This window comes from Panthera leo, chromosome C1, assembly GCF_018350215.1.
Source record: "Panthera leo isolate Ple1 chromosome C1, P.leo_Ple1_pat1.1, whole genome shotgun sequence".
Taxonomy (NCBI): domain Eukaryota; kingdom Metazoa; phylum Chordata; class Mammalia; order Carnivora; family Felidae; genus Panthera; species Panthera leo.
Window position 1 is genome coordinate 8,000,157 of NC_056686.1, and position 18,298 is coordinate 8,018,454.

Sequence of the window (18,298 nt, forward strand, 5' to 3'; positions counted from 1 at the left end):
CTTCTCGCGAGAGCGCCTCGGGTCGACGCGACGTGCGCGCACTACGCAAGCGCAAAGTTCGTCTTCTCGGGGGACGTGCTGGCTGGGAGTGTGAGTTGCTTTTCGTCCCTGAGCGCCGCGGCCGGGGAGTTTACATTTTCTCTTTAACCTCTTATCGTATCTTCTTGATAACCTTGTGTTTTACGGTGGGACCCGGGGGATCCAAGTATCCTCATTTAAGGCCAGCTCCTCGCAAGCTCGTCCCGTGCCCGCTTCACCCGCTTGGTCGTGTCTCCTGTAATGATGCCCTTTCTCCGCACAACTGTGAGCCACCCAGGCTTCCTTGTAATGATTCCCTTTTCTCATTCCTAACGGCCTACACGTGTGCTGGCATCCCTGCGACAGAGACACAAAACATCGCCGCACACCTCCTTCCAACAGCCGTCACGTTTCTCTTGCCCTTTTTAGGTAAACTGTTGGAGAAGGCGTTTTCCTGCCACACGGGCGGGCCCTCCAACTCTCTTGACCTCCTCCAATCAGTCATTCCTCCCCATCTACACCGCTGGAAGCACTCTTGCTGAGGCACATATGGGGAACTCACACATTTGTTAAGTGAACCTGGGAAGAAGGGCTTTTTTTCTGAGGGAGGCAGTTTTGGCAGCCCAGGAGATGGTTCGGAAGGTTAGTGGGGTGTAGCCTTTCTCCTAAGTTCAGGGGTGGCACACCTTTAACAATTCATTTGGCTTAGTAAATGTTCAGTAAACATTAACAGATCCCATTATTCAGACTGTCCTATTAACAGGAATATCCTATTAAGAGAACACTCGTTTTCACTCTCCCCCCTCCCCACTGGCAGGGTGGTACCCTGGCAGAACAAAGACCTAGCCTGGGTCATTTTAACAACAAATATTTTCGAGCACTTATTCCGTGTGGCTCAACCTAATACCACATCTCAGGCTGTGCTGTGTGCTTTACATGTATTATCTCGTCCTCAAAACAACCTTATGGGCTAGATCATACTATTCTCCATACCGTCCGAGGAGGAAGCAAGCATAGATTGAATAACTGCACAAAGGTAGTTTGAGGTGGAGTTGAGATTTGAAACTAGGTAATTTGACGCCACAGCCTTAGTTCTTTCAAACTACTTTACATGCCTCCCAGAGTTTTAAGACCTAACCTATAGAAAGGTACCAGGGCTTGCAGGGATCCTGAAAGTCCTTTGCTACATGCCTCCCTTCACACAGGGTTACGTGAAGCCATCAGGGATGGATGGGTTAATTACGACTGTCCTTAAAGGTTTCCATCAGCTCACCTTCCTTGGGTCATTCATCTCAACAGAGTTGGAAGTTTTTGTCTAGATACAACCTGAAACCCGTTAGATTCACTAAAGATCTTAATCCTGGTGACTCATGTCCAGAGTATGTCTTTTCCACTGATAGCCACCATTTTCCCGAGTCCATTCATTCCCATACCCTTTATCTTTCACAGAAATGGTAATGTCACTGTAGTCCCTGATAGTGATTTCACGTAGAACCAAGAAAGTTATGGTGCCCGTATTTTCTGGAGCAGAATAGTTGACGCGTGGCGTAGAGTGACTATAGAAAAATCTAAGACAGGTATGAGACTTTCTAACTCGGGGGGGGTTAAAATAGTATCAACATTTAAACTCATCTTTGCTTTTAATACAGGAGTCCTCCAACAAACGTGTACGGAGCACCACTGTGGTCCAGGTCTCTGGCAGGTTTGGGGGATACAAAGTCTTACAAGAAATGGCTCCTGGCCTTGCAATTCTCATGCTTTCCCTAATACAAGTTCTCTGAACAGCGTTTATGACTCAGTATTTCAAACTGGGTAGCTGCGGCCCATGGGAATTTAGAAATGGGAAATTTACTTGAACTGAAAATGCTGTTCTTCGGAAGAACTCCTTAGGCATGCTCTCTCTAGAGGACTCTCTATATAGTACTTGGCAGCTCCACGTAGAGGTCTCTCCTTCCCATTATTGTACGCCTCTTTAATAGGTCCTGTGGCTTCTAGTTTTCTCTTTACCCGTTTGACACTGGTTATGTTTTATTTTTTATTTTTTAAGTAGGCTTCACGCCCAATGTGGGGCTGGAGCTCATGACCCTGAGATCAAGAGGCGGATGCTCTACCGACTTAGCCAGCCATGCGCCCTGATCTGTTTTAAACACTACTCAGATTCTACTTCTGTTTTAGAACTTCACATGGTTCCCTGTTGTTCTCAGTGTCAGGTTCAAACTCCTTGCTGTTGAATTGTGAGGCAGGCCACGGTCTGCCCCACACTCTACCTTTTAGCCTCCTTTTAGTTGCTATTATTCCTTTTGTTCTCCAGTGACCACTCAGCCAGATGTGCTGAACTGTGAGGTCCGACTGTGTGAAACTGCCGTTTTACATATCAAAAACGGTCTAAGACTTGCAATTCAATACAGTTCAAGTTCACACTTGCCATTCCTGCATGATACGTACTTTCAGACCGCTTTTCCGCAGAATGTCTCCACTTGCTTCATCTGATAAGCTCCCACTTATCCTTTAAAACCCATGGCGGATGTCCCCTCTCCATGAGGCTTTCCTGGCTCACCCGGTGGAATTAGTGCCCCCAGCAGAGGCTCACACCCTGGATGTGATTCTTCTCCCCACTTAGCTTGGCGGGAGTTACCAGTCCACTCCTACACGATGCTGGCCCCGCCACGTCTGGCCCGTGAACATCCCAAGGAAGGGGACCATGTCACGAAGATCCCACATCCTGCATAGTCCATAGTGCCACGTGCATAATGCTGACTATTGGAGGACTACCCGCTTCCTTTATGAACTTGTAATTATGAAAAGACACTCCTACATGTTTTTAAAATTCTGATGTCGTTTATTGGCACAAAAATTATTCAGATACAACATGGTGTCTAGAATGGCTACACTTGATACTTTGTGCATTTACTTTAATATTTCCTTTGCTCAGAATTCCCAGCGGGTACCAGACCTTCCCTCTCTGTGTTGAGCACCTCCACGACGGCATTTCTATTTCCAAGCCCTTGCTCTAAACACAGAGCGTTCGGACTTCACTGACAACATCCCAAAACCGTGCTGGGCCACTGTGGGCCACCCTACCGCACCACGATCTCTGTGCATTTGCTCAGCTAAGGCCACCCAGCGACTGGAAGAAACTCCCCTCCTAGCACTGGGGCCTTGGATTGAAGTGAGTCAAGTCGCGGCATCACGAGTGAGGCAGAAGACAGGCGCTTGCCACCCATTTTGGCCCATCTTACAAATGTTGTTGCCGTCCACGGACCAGTGAGGTAACGGGATGGGTGGAAGTGACCAAGTCAGCTCCTCCCGATTTCTAACACGTGTCCTCCATGGCCTGAGGCTTCCTGACTGTGCAGAGTTTGCCGTGTCCTTATCGGGAAGGACAAGGAGGCCGTTCTTCCATCAGCAATGCTTATGATGAGTTCTCTTGTGAGTTAAGTCAAAACCCGTATTTCTAAGTTATGGATCTTCTGTTCCCCCAAATCAATGGCTTGATTTATGTAGTATTTCTGTGTTTACTGTCCTGGGAACCAAATCAAGCCTTGTGTTTCTGACAATATATTCTTCAACAGCAGCTAGAAAGTTGGTTCAAACCAACGTTTAATATACAGTAGTTCTTTTCATTTACATTTCAAGATATTTAACAAAGTCGAACTTCCTGGCCATGGTTGCGGTTTAGTGGAAGCATATCCAAAGTACAAAAGCCTCAAGAGAAACGCTGTGGGCCCTTCTGGGCCTCGGGTTACCAAAAAGGACACCTAAGAAGACAGAGACAAAAGGAATATTTTAATAATTTGGGCTTTTTCAGGCCTTTACACAGATACACTGAAAGTGGAGAGACCAAGGTCTGACAACCCCTGGGGACATTCCTTGAGATCTCCCACAACTAATTGTGTCGGACACACTCATCATTTCCAGTCAAGGGCTGATGCCTGCTGCGGTCCCAGAAGGACACTTCGCCATCCCCCTCCCTCTCAAGTTTCTATCTTCAAACGTGCCTCCGGCAATTCATCAAAGCAGACCCCAGCGTGGTCCTTGAGGTTACGGTCCCAGAGCATTAATTAGTCTTTGCATCTCCTGCTCTGTCACTGCTCTGGCTTCTTTTCTGTGGCCCTTCCCTCCATCTTTGAATTGACAGCAAAAAATCCAAAAAGAACCTCTCTCCCCACCCCTAAGGAAAGGGGGACTCACCTACTTTTCTAAACCACTTTTTAATGTAATTTTATTTCGGTGTTTGCCTTCCAAGTAGGCACCCGTGTTTCTCAAGTGGCTCCCTTTCTAGAACTGTGAGCCCACACGGTGAATACCAACTTTTAAAGAGATCTGACACTACGATTACCCTTTATGGATAACCCCCCCACCCCAGGCTTTCTGCAGCTCTGGGACTGGGGCACAGGACGGGGCCCCACTGGCTGGTTTTAGCACAGGCGCTCCGGCACGCCCACTCACCAGCCGATGTAGCACTGGCACAGGTTTTCATGGGATGTTGCTTGCTTGATCAGCAGCTCAACTTGAGTGGGGACATCCAGGGTTTCGTCATGAGAAAAGTCCCGACCTAGGACAGGAGAAACAAAAACAGCTCTTGTGCACCTGTTTTTCAGCTCCGTCCTTGCCCCGGGGTCAGCTGACCTGTCTGTGCAGCCCGTATCAGGTTCTCCTTGCCTGTGAGTATGAAGGCTACGCGGTGGCTGGATTTTAAATTCACCTCCGTGTGACATGAACACACACCGGTCTCCTCCTCCAGACAGAGACTGGGTGTGAAGAGGGTAAGGGTAAAGGTCTGCGGTTGGCTGAGGCCTGGGGTGGTGCAGGTCTGGCTGGTGGGTCTGCGGAGATTCCTTTATCTGTTGCCATCTTCAGGCAAGTGGACGGGAAACCCTTCCCCCTTTCAATCCTATGACCTCCGTTGTTGAGCCTTTGCTCCCACGGGCCGGCTTGCCTCCGTCATAAACCAGAACAGGCACTCGTGGCCGGCCGATGAAGCCTCAGGTGAACGTGCCTGTCCGCCTCCCCGAGGGCTCAAGACGGCTGAGCTGGCTTTTCACCGCCAGCACGTGCCCTCGGCTCCTCCTTTACAAGTTAATTCATTCACTGAGCTCATGGTTTCGGACCCCTGATGTGTCAGGCAGCGCTCGAGGCGCTGGGTTTGCCGGACACGAGCTCTCTCCTCATTGCTGCTACCGTCTGGAGGCACCTCTCCTCCCGCTGAAGGCGAAGTTCCTCTGCACTCGGATCCCAAGGCCTCCCGGTGCCTAGGGGGGCTTCGCACGGTCACTTGCCCTCCTTCCCTGTCTTTAACTTTTGTAAACTAGGTCCTCTTGCCCATTAAAGAACAAAGGGCTCCCGCCCAACTACTGCCTCTGCAGCCAGGGGCCCTCCCGTCCCTGCACAGCCAGCTTCTCATACTTTTGACACTTGTCTCCCCTGCCTGGCTTCTCTCCCCAAGTTCACATCCTCTTCAACCCCTTTGGTCTGGCTGCCAGCCTTGTCACACTCTCAGAAGGCTGCCAGTGACTCGGGGCTTCCTGGGTGCCTCCCATCCTCACGCCCCATCATCATCAGTCCCTTGGATTTTGCCTCCTGAAGTTCTGGAGGCCACCTCAGTCTAGTTAACTGTCCGGCCGCCACTTTGGCACCTGCTTCCTCCCTCCATGCGGTCTCCACATGGCAGGACAGGCAGGATTCCCCAGGGTAAACCCAGCGGGCCATTCCCGCCTCTCCACCCCACTTCAAGACCTCAGGGCCTTCCCACTGCCCTGAGGATGGAGAACGAAAACGCAAGGCCCCGCGTGACCCCGCCCCAGCCCCCTCAGAGTGAAGCATTTTGCGCTGTGCTCCTCCCGTGTCGCTCTCTGCGGCAGTCACACTTGTCGGCTTTCAGACCATTTTTCTTGCCAGCTTCCTTCCCACCACGGGGCCCTTGCATGTGCCGTTTCCCTTACCTAGAACAATCTGCCTCTAATTACGTCCTTTTTCGGGTGTTAGCTCAAGGGCTGTCTGCCTAGGGAAGCTTTCCTGAACACCAGCACTTAGATTTCCCCGTTACCGGCATCACAGCCCAAGCCCTTTCTTGCACCTGACACAGTGTCTCCTTCAGACGTTGAGCCCAGGAGGGCAGGAAATCCAGCTGCTTTTACCAGCACAGTTTCTTCAGCATCTAGCGCTTGTAGGCGCTCAATAAATACAACTTGACCACAACACTTCTGTGCCAGCCCCTCATGCTAAGGCTTGGCATCCCATGTCTCACTTGAGCCCCGCCGCCTTCTGAGAGAGGCGCTGTCGTCATCTTCTATATGAGCAGACAGGGAGGCCCAAGAGTCACACAGGATGCGGCAGGGCTGGGGTCTTCGGTCCCTGTGACCACTGCCCACCCCCCCCCACCCCCTCATACCCTCTGGTCTGTATGACACATCTCGTTTTCGAAAGTATGCATTTCTCTCCCTCCACGCCCTCTACTCCGTTAACAGCCACCAAAGTGCAGGAAGGCAGTGAATGAGAGTGGTCAGATTTGCTCCAGTGTTAAGCCAGGATGAGAAGAAAAATTTTTTCCTGAATCTGGCGGACTTTGGACCCAAAAGGACTGTACCCACCTCTGTCTGTTAAAATGAGATTAACGTCTGCTTACAGTGGGTTTATTGGTCTTTAGAGAATCAGAGAGGGTCCTTAACGGATACAGCCTCGGAGACCCTCCAGTGAGCTGCAGAGTCCAAGTTTAGGCGCCAACACCGCCGGGAAGAGGCTGACCACCCACTCGAGGACAGAGAAATCTCTCAAGATGCTATGTTCCTTTTAAGCGAACGCACACACACACTCACCAGTGAGCTTGTCTCGAACCCGGTTGATAATCTGAATAGCTTTCTTATTTAGGGCCTCTGGTTTCACCAAACCGTCTCCAACTGGAATACACAAAAGTAGAAGTAACAGTAGGATTGGATCATCTCAACAGTCTCAACGGATGCCCCTGTTTTTCTCAAATATTCACTTTTGTAAGTGTTGGGTAATTCTCCCCCTGTGTCTGTCTTTGTGCTCGGAATATAAAGAGGAATTCACAGAGCGCTGTCTGCTCAAAGGCAGTTTTGTTGCCTCGCCCTGTTGGCCCCTCTCATGGCACAACACAGCCGCTGTGCTCTTCATGAGCCGGTCCTCGGTGCAGTTCCTCGGACGTTGCACTTACTGAAGGAATGAATGGACTCTGGCACCGTGGTCCCTGTTTTCTTATGCGCGGGTTCCCCAAGCTCCACACCGTCCAAAATTTCTAGGAGGAAAAAGAATCGACTGGCAGAACATTCCACCACCAAGAAACCACTGTTTCAAGTGTTAGCTCTACTTCTCCACACACCGCCTCCCCTTTCAAGCTCGCCCTGCTACCTCTGAGGGGAAAGGAGAGGAAGAAGGGTCACCATGGATTTGAAAGATCTTACGTCTCCAAACACGAATTTTCAAGCAAACGGCCTTTATAAAACGTTCTGACGTAGAGAACAGGAGCGGGAATGAAAGCCCTGCTGTTAAGACTTGTTTGGCTCGACAAAATCTGATGATATAAAAAACACGAGCCTTCCCTGGGTCACGCTCATGACCCGAGTGTTATTCTTTGGAGGAATCTATATGCCATTTCTGGGCAGAAAAAGTCCTCGGGCCTTAGGGTCGCTCTCCACCAGTTGTGGCCTTCAGGAGAAAAGAGTCTGGAAGCAGGAGTGTGAGGTTATTTGCACATTGCCCTTGCACAGCACAGGCCTTCAAAATGAAGCGAGTAGTAACAATACTTCTATGAAGCTTCACTTTTAAGCCACATGACACCAGCCGGGCCCACCACTCTCTGGTGCCACCGGAACCAGCTGTCCTAATTCCCCGTAGGCAGCACAGAGGAGTCACGCGATAACGTACGAATGAGGTGGACCCTGAGCACGAAAGTCTCACATACTTTGGACAAGACCAGTCACCCGCACAAAGTATCCCAGACACCGCAAGTAATTCCGGCATTATTCACAAATCCTGTCGTAGTGTCCGCGGTAGAGTCCGCACCGGTTCACAGACTGCACCATAGCCCAGGACCTCGGTGTCCTGCCCAGAACACCCTCTTCCCTCCCACCTGTGTGAAATGGCCAGCCTAAATCGCACTGACCCGGGACCTCCCTTCTCCACTGCAGTTCAGAGTGGTAGGTCCTTGCTCTCAGCCCCACAGCCTCTCCTCTGAACCAAACTGCAAACCGTGAGCTGTGGGACCACACGGGGCGGGGGGATGACGGTTCTCTGATCAGTTCGTGGACTATGTATTTTGATTGATTCTGTGATGTGATTCTATGCTTCTCGAAGGTAATCTCTGTATGTCACACTCTTTGCACCCTTAAACATTATTTGGCTTAGCTAAGTAACAAGTTGCAGATGTTCCATTGGTATTTGTAGAGAATATTTACCTTTTTTTACACCCCAACAGTATTTCCAAGGTGCGACCTACGTAGGATGTTGTTAGATGTTATGGGGGAAGCAGGGGAGGAGGGACGGGGAAGGTGAAACAAAGTTAAACCGCTTTACTCTTAAGACTTTTGAGAGGTTCACACAAACCCCGTTCTGGCTCTTGAAGGGCATTATCTTCCAGGGACCCTGTTCTGTGGACCCACTCTTGACAGCAGTGTTTCCTGTGGCTTCCCCACCCCTCAGACAGCAGTGTGAGTACGCTTCCAGTAGCTTCCTGGGTCCTCAGCCAGCAGTGTGAATACACTTCCCGTGAGTACACCTTCTGTGGTTTTCCTCAGACGACAGTGTGAATACGCGTCTGCTGCTATTTCTAAGCTACTAACAATCTCTAGGCCCGTGGACACGGCTAATAATTATCCCAATCCAGACAGCATTCAAGGGCATATACTGGCTAATATTCAGACATACTTTCAATTGTGTTTACAGATAGATTAAGACTGGAAAGTTTGATCAAAATTTCTGAGCCTCAGGTACCCACCCCATCCTGAGAGGCATTAAATACAAAAAAAGTGTGCTCAGTAAATATTTCTAGACTAACTTTCTGAAGTTACATAAATGCCCATTAGACGATATTTTAGCAGTGACACAACTTCTGCATGACCGTATCACTGGTAAGAGCCTCTGGAAACACATGCTTCCTTCCTTCATATTCAGCATCCATTACCGCTTTCCATCATGCCTCCTAATGGCAAGAACAAAGCTCACCCTGTTTGAGACAAACTCTGCACAAAAGGGACAGAATCTGCAATCTCCCATGGGATGCACCCACCTACTGACTGGCCAGCAGAGTAGGAATCCGTCCTTGTTCGGGACCGCTTGTTGCCTTTGGTATTTGCTGGGGAAAGAAATAAAGAGAGGATAAAAAGTGCTTCCAACTGTCACTTGAAAGAAATTTGGTTGAGACGATGTTTTCTTACAACCATAAAAATACAATTTTTCGAAAAGCTAGAGCTTTGGGGAGAACTCAGGATGGATCCCTCAGGAGTCGGCAGGGGAATGTGAGCATGGGTGTCCAGTCCTGTGGGACGCGCTGTGTCACGGAGCTGAATGTGGATGCTGGGGACCAGATAACAGAGGGTGAAAACAGGGTTTGTTGGCAGTGGTAGAGACACCTGTGTTAGTCACCCCCTTCTAAGGAGGAGGAGCAAGGGGGAGACGGAGAGGTCGCTGCCCTGGGTCACAACTGCCTGTGTCTCCTGTCAAGATGCCCGCTTGCTACTCTGTATGAAATGCAAACAAACAGAAATCACTAGGGTACTTAATTTATCCTGAATTTATTTATTTATTTATTTATTCATTCATTCATTCATTCATTCATAATGGATGTCTTATTTTTATACATTTTTTAATGTTTATTTTTGAGAGAGAGAGACAGTGTGAGCAGGGGGAGGGGCAGAGAGAGAGGGAGACCCAGAATCTGAAGCAGGCTCCAGGCTCTGAGCTGTCAGCACACAGCCCGATGTGGGGCTCAAACTCATCAACTGCGAGATCATGACCTGAGCCGAAGTCGGATGCTTGACTGACTGAGCCACCCAGGCACCCCTAAATGGATTTTGTTTTTTAAGTTTATTTATTTTTGAGGGAGAGAGAGAGAGAGCAAGCAAGCGGGGTGGCGGGGGGTGGCAGGGAGGGGATGGGGAGCAGAGAAAGAGAGTGAGAATCCCAAGCAGGCTCCGCACTGAGAACACAGAGCCTGACTCGGGGCTCGATCTCAAGAATCACCAGAGTATGACCTGAGCTGAAATCAAGAGTCGGACGCTTAACAAAATGAGCCACCCAGGCGCCCCTTAATTAATATTTAAATTGATGATTGGTGTTTTCTGTTCTACTTAGAAAAACAAACAAAAAAAAACCCCTTGAAATTCATTTCCAGCCACTAGAACAGCTCTGTAAAAATACAATGCAATAGGGGCGCCTGGGTGGCTCAGTCGGTTAAGCAGCCGACTTCGGCTCAGGTCATGATCTCATGGTCCGTGGGTTCGAGCCCCGCATCGGGCTCTGTGCTGACAGCTCAGAGCCTGGAGCCTACTTCAGATTCTGTCTCCCTCTCTCTGACCCTCTCCCATTCATGTTCTGTCTCTCTCTCTGTCTCAAAAATAAATAAACATTAAAAAAAAAAAAATACAATGCGATAGCCCAGTGATACACCTCAGGCTCCAGGCTGGCAGGGGAAAGATCAGTGAAATGGAACACATCAGATATTCCCTGTCTGGAGGGTGTGGGTTCCAGCTCCCAGACATTTGCTCATACTCACTGTCCATCAGCCTCCAGTTCAGCAAGGGGTCATAGACAAAGGCTTCCAGCACGGCCATGACACTATCCTTGTGTTCCCGAAGCACTTCCATCACTGTGTGGCATGTGATTCTGTAGTTGCCATCCAGACCAGTAACCTGCAGGACCAGAGCCATTCGCCACAGAAGTCGCTGGTACCAGCCCCACCCCTGAAGGCCCCACAAGCAGAAGCAAGTCAAGAGGGTCTGCTCTCCACACTTAGGAAGCAGACACAGGCCATTAATGATGTAGCAGGATGGGAAGGTGTTCGGAGCAAGGGGTGGGGTCAGGCCTGTGGCTCGTAGGAGACAAGGTCTGACGTGAAGCATCTCAAAGATGGATCGTTTCTAACACAATGGAAAATACCAGGAAACCACCACAGAAGCCACCCAGGTACTTCAGGGAACTGATGAGATCTAACAAGCAAGTCTGTCTTCAGAGCGGGTCCTGACTACACCAGCCCCCATTCCAAAGTAGCTCGTTCCCAATGCCCACTCACCTCCATAGCATTGGTCAGCATTCTGGTTAGTCTAAATGGAATCTTCTCTGGGAATTTCTCCCTGGTCATAGCAACCTGTGGGGAAAAGAGAGAAAAACCAAGTCTGATGGTTAAATTGTTTTCTTTAGAAGCCAGGCGAAGGCAGACGGCTTTTCTTTGTACTGATTTGAATTAGGGCGCAGAGATGAAGTAGCTTGAGTTTAGCGAGGGGACTTGTCACAGGGATTTAAAAGACAACCAGAGAGAGACAGAGAGAGAGAGAGAGAGAGAGAGAGAGAGAGAGAGAGACAAAGGGATAGAGGGGAAAAAAGAAAAAGGACAAGCGTGCATCATGCCAGGCCTTTGACCGGCAGGCTGTGTCGGGAAGGAGGATTCCTCCACTTGAGAGGGTGTGTGAACAGTCTTGCTTGCCTCCAGAGAAGTCAGAGACCAATTACAGCAAGTATCAATGAGCACTGATTTTGTTTCTTAGATTGACTTTCTGTTGCTTTGGTAGGAGAGGCAGGAGTCAGGATAAGCATTTGGGGCTTAAATTTGCTGGAATGGTCAGAGGGGGGAAAGTGGTCATCTGGAAAGGAAAGCTTTATGTGGTGTTTGAGAACGCACGGTCACCTCAAAGCAGTCCCCGAAGTCAATGTGCAGGATCTTCCCGCTCAGCCGGTCCAGCATTAAGTTGGATGGGTGTCTGGGAAACAGGAGAGAGACCGGGGAGAGGTCACTAGAGCAGCACTGATGAATAAATCAACAAGGATGTGATATTCCAGGCCCCGTCCACAGGCCAAAGCCAGCCCCGCCTGCTTCTGTAAACAAAGTTCTACTGGACACAGCCGTGCTGACTGGTCACGTTCTGTCTCAGGCTGCTTTTGTGCTACAATAGCAGACACGAGTAGCTGTGAGACGTCATATGGCCAGCAAAGACTAAATTATTTCTAATCTGGCCCTTTACAGGGAAAGTTTGCTGATCCCTGCTCCAGGTCTGAAACGAAGGCTTATCTATGTGAATCCCAAGTTGCTTTCCCAAGGTCTTTGGTCACAAGATAAATCATTCCTGGTGGTGCTGGCATCTCAGAGTGACAAGGCTCTATCACTACCCCTCAGCATCTGTCACAGGGTCTCACCTCTGAATTCTCCTGGTTCTTTTCTTTTTTTTTTTTTTAATTTTTTTTAACGTTTTATTTATTTTTGAGACAGAGAGAAACAGAGCATGAACGGGGGAGGGGCAGAGAGAGAGGGAGACACAGAATCGGAAGCAGGCTCCAGGCTCTGAGCCATCAGCCCAGAGCCCGACGCGGGGCTCGAACTCACGGACCGTGAGATCGTGACCTGAGCTGAAGTCGGACGCTCAACCGACTGAGCCACCCAGGCGCCCCTCCTGGTTCTTTTCAAAAACAAGAATTTATTATTTTTGTGGGAAAAAATTATTTTACTCTCAAATAATTGCACAAGACATGAGCCCAAGAGAGAGTAGATACCAGAGAACTAGTTTTTCAAAGACTTCTGGTGAGTCAATTTCTGAATATTCCTTAACTACTTTTTTAGTCAGTATATTTGGATATAATTTCTTACGTAGAACTACCAGGAGGATCTACTTTGGTTGGTTTCATTTACAGAAATAGAATTATTTATCTCAGCACAGAGGTGACCGATAAACGTTTACTGAATCAATACAACCAATCAAGATTGTTCTTTGTCTTTTAAGTAAGGTCTGCACCCACTGTGGGGCTTGAATTTGCAACCCTGAGATCAAGAGTCACGCCCCCTACTGACTGAGCCAGCCAGGTGCCCTTGTACGTGGCTTTAAATGTATCAAACCAACCTATGGAGAAAGCAGTACCCTAGGACTAAGCTTTCTCTTCTCTTTAGTTTGTTGTGTGGCTGTTGTGTGGATAATAAATTGGGACCTAAGGCTGATGCTGCAAACGAGGGCCTGGGGTACAAAATACAAATATTTACTAGATGGTCATAAACGTTACTAGAAAACAAAAGGAAACTGTTTAAGAAAGGTACAATATAGAAAAAAGACTAAAAAAACCAAATTAAGTTTGCTCACCTATCTCCTAGGCCCAAAATATACCCGACCATGGACATGACCGCTAAAGAGCGGGTGTAGTTGGTTCTTCGGTCAAACCACACCTGGAACACAGGAGCACACTTGAACCAAGGCTCTGGAAGCTAACTAGCTTCAACATAATTATACCTCAATCAGTTGCTTTTTAATATTTCATCGGTAACTCATTAATAACATAAAATGGAATAAAAAATCTCATTTATTATTATAACAATAAAGTATGCTTGGAATAAACTTAGAGATGTTCAGAACCTAGATGAATAGAAAAAATTAACCTTTGCTTTGGAATATAAAGACCTGAGTAGATGAAAATATCCATGTAAGACAGAAAAAATATAATAACCTCCCAAATTATTTGATACATTTAATGTAATTCCACTAAAAATTCAGCAGTACTTTTCTGGGGGGAGTGTGACAAAATGATCCCAAAATTTATCTGGAAGAAGAAAAAAAATTAAAATAGCCAATGAGAAGAGACTTTATACTAATAGTTGTATTAATAGTATGGTACTTGAGAATAGGCTTTGGAAATAAAGATCAATGAAATAAAACAGAAGCCCTAGAGAGAAATCCAATGGCACAGAAAAAAATTTTTGTATAATAAAAATTAATTCTCTTAAAAGTAGGGAAAGGATGGATTATTTGCTGAATACTATGGTGTTGGCTAATCATCTTAAAGAAGCAAAAATTTAAGGGGTGCCTGGGTGGCTCAGCTCAGTTGGTTAAGTGTCTGACTTCACCTCAGGTCATGAACTTGAGGTTCATGGGGTTGAGCCCTAATTCGGGCTCCACGCTTTTAGTGTGGAACCTTCTTGGGACTCTCTCTCTTTCTCTCTCTCTCTCTCTGCCCCTCCCCACCTGCACGTGCTCACTCTCTTCGTCTCAAAATAAACAAACTTAAAAAAAAAATTTTTAATCTTACTCTTAAATTTTGAACTGGGTCGAGGATTTATATATTTAAAAATGTTTATTTATTTATTTTTGAGAGAGAGGAAGACAGTGTGCGAGCAGGGGTGGGACACAGAGTGAGGGAGAGACAGAATCCCAAGCAGACTCTGCACTGTCAGCACAGAGCCTGATGTGAGGGCTTGGTCTCACGAACCATGAGATCACGAGCTGAGCCAAAGTCAAGAAACAAGACACTTAAGCAACTGAGCCACCCAGGCACCCCTGGGTTGAGGATTTAAATGGATAAATAAATCTTAGAATCAGTACAAGAAAATAAATGTAAAAAGACACATAACCTTGAGGTGGGGATGGCCTTTCTAAATGTAAGGCCAAAGGTAGAAACTCCAAAGAAAAGGACAAAAAACCTGGTAACTTCTAACTTTCAAAAAAGTTTGCGTATCAAAAACGAAACAAAAATCCCAAACCAGGAAACATACCATTAACAAAATTAAAAAACCAAATGGACAGGAAATTTATACCGTACGTGAAAAAGATGTAACAGCCTTAACGTAAAGAACTCAAATACTATTGCAAGAAATGGGAGAAACATTAAGTTACTAAATTTCTATCTGCTAAGCTGCACGGCTCACCCATTTAATTGCTGCTAGAAAAGACCGCACATAATCTAGAATCATTACAAAGACGAGTCCGCCAGCACACGTGAAGGAACAAGAAGGCCATCCCCGACAAGCGAGTGGGCCAGAGGGCGTGGCGTGTCGTACCTCGGAGCTGGGGCTTTTCAGCCATAGCAGCTTGGCCAGGTCATCCCCGGCCGTGTTATTGACGGCGTGCTCGAACACCTCCACCTTCTGCATCAGCGTCAGATGGTCGTAGTCCGGAGCCATCTGCATCAGGACACAACCATTCTGAGAGCGGCCCCAGACTAGCAGCGTGGACCCAGGAAGAAACAAGGCTCGGGGCCCGGGCAGAGCCGGGTGCTAGTTTCACCACCCCGGCCCAAAGGAAGAGGAAGGAAGAACAGTGCAGAAGGCAAAAGGGTGTGGCCCCTCAAACCCAATGACCACAGGGGAACTGCCAGGGCCTGAGGATAAAACATCAGGCCCCACCCTGAGTACAGGCCTGCTGGTGGGAATGACAGCAGTGCGGGCGTCAAGGTTCCGGGTAACAAACGAGTCTCTTTCTTACTACTTACGCATCCACTACACATTTCCCCACGTGGCCAGTGCCCTGTATACATTAGGTGTTCAGTAGATACACACTGCTCGATAAACGATCCCGTCCAGTCTCACCTGGAATGACCGAAACCTAATTTCTGGGCTCTAGGGTCCTTCTGTTTCTTAGAGGTAATCTGCTGTAGGACTCACTTCATTAAAACTTCTTCCGTAGCTAATTCTCCTCAATAGACTTTTCGGTGATTTACAAACACCGAAAAACGACAAGTGCAGCTTTGCCTAAACTTCTCAACTTGTGAGTTATGTCCAGACGTGAAAGCGCTGGGCTTGGCAGCCTCATCACGTACCCGCAACATGATGCGATGCTCGATGTTGAGAAGGATCTTCTTTTTCTCTCTGTAGTCCCGGATGAGGGCGTGCAGCGTGTCGCAGTGGGGGACCCAGCCGATGAGGCCCGAGTTGGTTGATAAGGGGATGACAGCGTATCTCTGGATGCTGGCACCCACAGGAAAGGAGGGTTATCGGACAGTAAAAAGGGTGCATCTTTGACCCGCTCGCAACACACGTAAATGGGCCGAACGAAGTCCCCTGCACAGGGCTGTCGTGAGGTGTGCAACGAGGGCGCTTCCCAGAAGGATATGGCTGTGGCCGGGGACGGCATCAGCCTCCTCAACCTGCCTGACAACCTCCCTGCTTCGGGGGAGCGGCCCAGCGATTCTCAGCCGAAAACAGCCTCGCCACTTAACATCCGTGTTCTTAACAGGAAGAGGAGGGAGGGCAGGGTGGACACGGAAGGTCAAACACACCAAATGTATAGCATCTCTAGTCTAATGGCCACGGGTTGTTCTATTCCGGACCCTTTGGCGTTGTCACGGGCATTTCCCGTGCAAGCACGTTAAAAATACGAATTCTTCTCTTTGTGTTTGCCACCTTGGCTGTTGAGGACTTCCTGTCTGGGTACATAGTTCTGTAACTGATTTCGTGAAGGGACGTAAGGAGACCCTAGAAGACCTGTCACTGCCGTGCCCCCCGCCCCATGTCCCGAATACCTGAGGTTCTTGCGAAGAGACGTGGGGTCGTTGGCCAGGAGGGTGTTCACCAGGCCGAAGAGCTGCATCACTCGCTCGTCCTGCCGCAGGTCCTCGTGGCCCTTCAGGAGGAAAACAAACTCATGCCCGTTGCTGCCTGTGAGGAATGGTGGGAGCAGTTAGCACAGACCGGCCCCGGACTCACGAGCTCCTACAGACTATGCGGACCCTACCCAGTCACACCTCCCCCAAACACGAAAAAACGCCCTGGACCTCATGAAAAGAATGGCGCCAGTTTTGATGGTCTCCCAGTGCAAAATGAAAAATGGTCTCAAGTGAAAAATAAAATTTTAAAAAGCTCTGTCTCTGAGGATCAGGAAGGACTCTGCACAGAGATGGTCACTCCGGACGTTCCCTCACAACCCACTCTCCGCCCTTCTCTGGTGTGCTTGGGCCCTGTGAAGCCTGACCCCTAGAGACCTCATCACCCAGGCTCCCGGTTGGGCTGGGACCATGGCAGGAGGTCAGAGGGTGGGAAGACGGGAGAGGCCCAAGGGTTTGCCCCTGACGAGCGGCCAGGCTCCAGTTCTAGAAACAGCCGTGTTCCCTCCGTCTGGGCTACAGCTTCTGGTGAATGGCCCCTCTTTCCAGGTCACATGCCCTCGACGGGCTCCTTGCCCTCTCGGGTCTGGAGGGTGGGGGCAAGTCACAGCTTCTCACTGTTGGCTCTCTTAACCCTGTCACACCCTGGACACGGGTCCTTCATCCAAGTCTCTAATGAGACACCGTGGAGAACCTGAGTGACACACAATTTGGTACAGGAGACGCCAGCCCACGGGCACAATCACTTGTGTACCACGACTAACTGGTGGTGAATAACTACTGCATTTAAAAAGCACGAGCCTTTCTGAGGCGCCTGGGTGGCCCAGTCGGTTGAGTATCCAACTTCAGCTCAAGTCATGATCTCACGGTTCAGGAGTTCGCGACCCGCATGGGGCTTGCTGTTGTCAGTTCGGAGCCGGCTTCGGATCCTCCGTCCCCAACCCCCCTCTGCATGCACGCGTGCGCGCTCTCTCTCTCTTTCTCTCTCTCTCTCAAAAATGAATACCTTTATTAAATAAATAATTAGCACGAGCCTTTTTAAAGGTGGGAACCCTCAAAGGACCACCAGAGCATCCAGGCGTCCTGCAATTACGTGAGGTGACAGAGCTGCCCGTGAGAACTCGTTTCTACCTCGGTTGTTCATTTTACACAACCATTTCCCACAGAGAGAGACTGTGACGGTAAAAGAATATTCAAGAGCCCAGGAGCCCTTTCTCCAGCCCTGCTCGTCCCCTGCCACACCTGCATCCAGGCTCCTCTTTGCTGGCCTGGTCAGTCCCCTACAGCCGCCCCCCACCCCCACGTCCCCACGCTGAACACCTTTACGGTTCCCTCCACCTGTCCTGCTGCAGGGCCGTCCGGCTTTAGGTAAGCGAGCACGTGATATGAACGCAGTGGAAGTCCTGAGGAGGACGTAATAAGGAGCCCGCTTGCCCTCTGTTTCTCTCTCAATAAGCAGGAGCGAGGTGTCGCATATGAAAGATGGGTGGTGTGAACGGTAAGCGGTAATTTCAGAAAAGGGGAGGGGTTCGGCCAGGGTGGGAAGGAGACGCAGGTGGCGGGAGCACAGGGGTCCTTACCCATGAGGGTCAACTTCCGGGGCCGCTGCTTGGAGGTGATGACCTGTAGAGACGGCGCTATGGACTGAATGCGGATGATCGGCTGGTGGGGGTCGTATGTTCCCGGCACGGCCAATTCAAGGTCTCGGCACATCAGAAGTTTGGGGGAAACATACTGCAGTTCTAAGGATGTGAGC

The 18,298-nt window shown here is 49.1% G+C and overlaps 1 protein-coding gene and 1 long non-coding RNA gene across 3 annotated transcripts in view; one reads left to right on the plus strand and one right to left on the minus strand.

Annotated features, from left to right (window-relative positions):
• Positions 1-62: 62 nt before the first annotated feature.
• LOC122228745 lies at positions 63-9,434 on the plus strand. 2 transcript variants are annotated; one of them, XR_006206729.1, is made up of 4 exons: positions 63-90; positions 1,468-1,595; positions 1,668-1,709; positions 8,600-9,434. It is a non-coding gene; the product is annotated as an uncharacterized LOC122228745 (long non-coding RNA). The 2 variants fall into 2 exon arrangements; XR_006206731.1 differs by lacking the exon at positions 1,668-1,709.
• MTOR (mechanistic target of rapamycin kinase) overlaps positions 2,835-18,298 on the minus strand; it is a 132,755-nt gene continuing 117,291 nt past the window's right edge. Inside the window, exons 46-58 of the mRNA XM_042954026.1 lie at positions 18,123-18,297; positions 16,462-16,597; positions 15,760-15,907; positions 15,002-15,124; positions 13,314-13,396; positions 11,876-11,948; positions 11,264-11,338; positions 10,748-10,883; positions 9,263-9,328; positions 7,193-7,273; positions 6,834-6,914; positions 4,468-4,573; positions 2,835-3,776 (exon numbers count right to left, since the gene is read on the minus strand). Of these exons, the coding sequence (XP_042809960.1) occupies positions 3,761-3,776; positions 4,468-4,573; positions 6,834-6,914; positions 7,193-7,273; positions 9,263-9,328; positions 10,748-10,883; positions 11,264-11,338; positions 11,876-11,948; positions 13,314-13,396; positions 15,002-15,124; positions 15,760-15,907; positions 16,462-16,597; positions 18,123-18,297 (1,299 nt within the window). The 3' untranslated portion in view covers positions 2,835-3,760. The remainder of the gene's footprint in view (positions 3,777-4,467; positions 4,574-6,833; positions 6,915-7,192; positions 7,274-9,262; positions 9,329-10,747; positions 10,884-11,263; positions 11,339-11,875; positions 11,949-13,313; positions 13,397-15,001; positions 15,125-15,759; positions 15,908-16,461; positions 16,598-18,122; position 18,298) is intronic.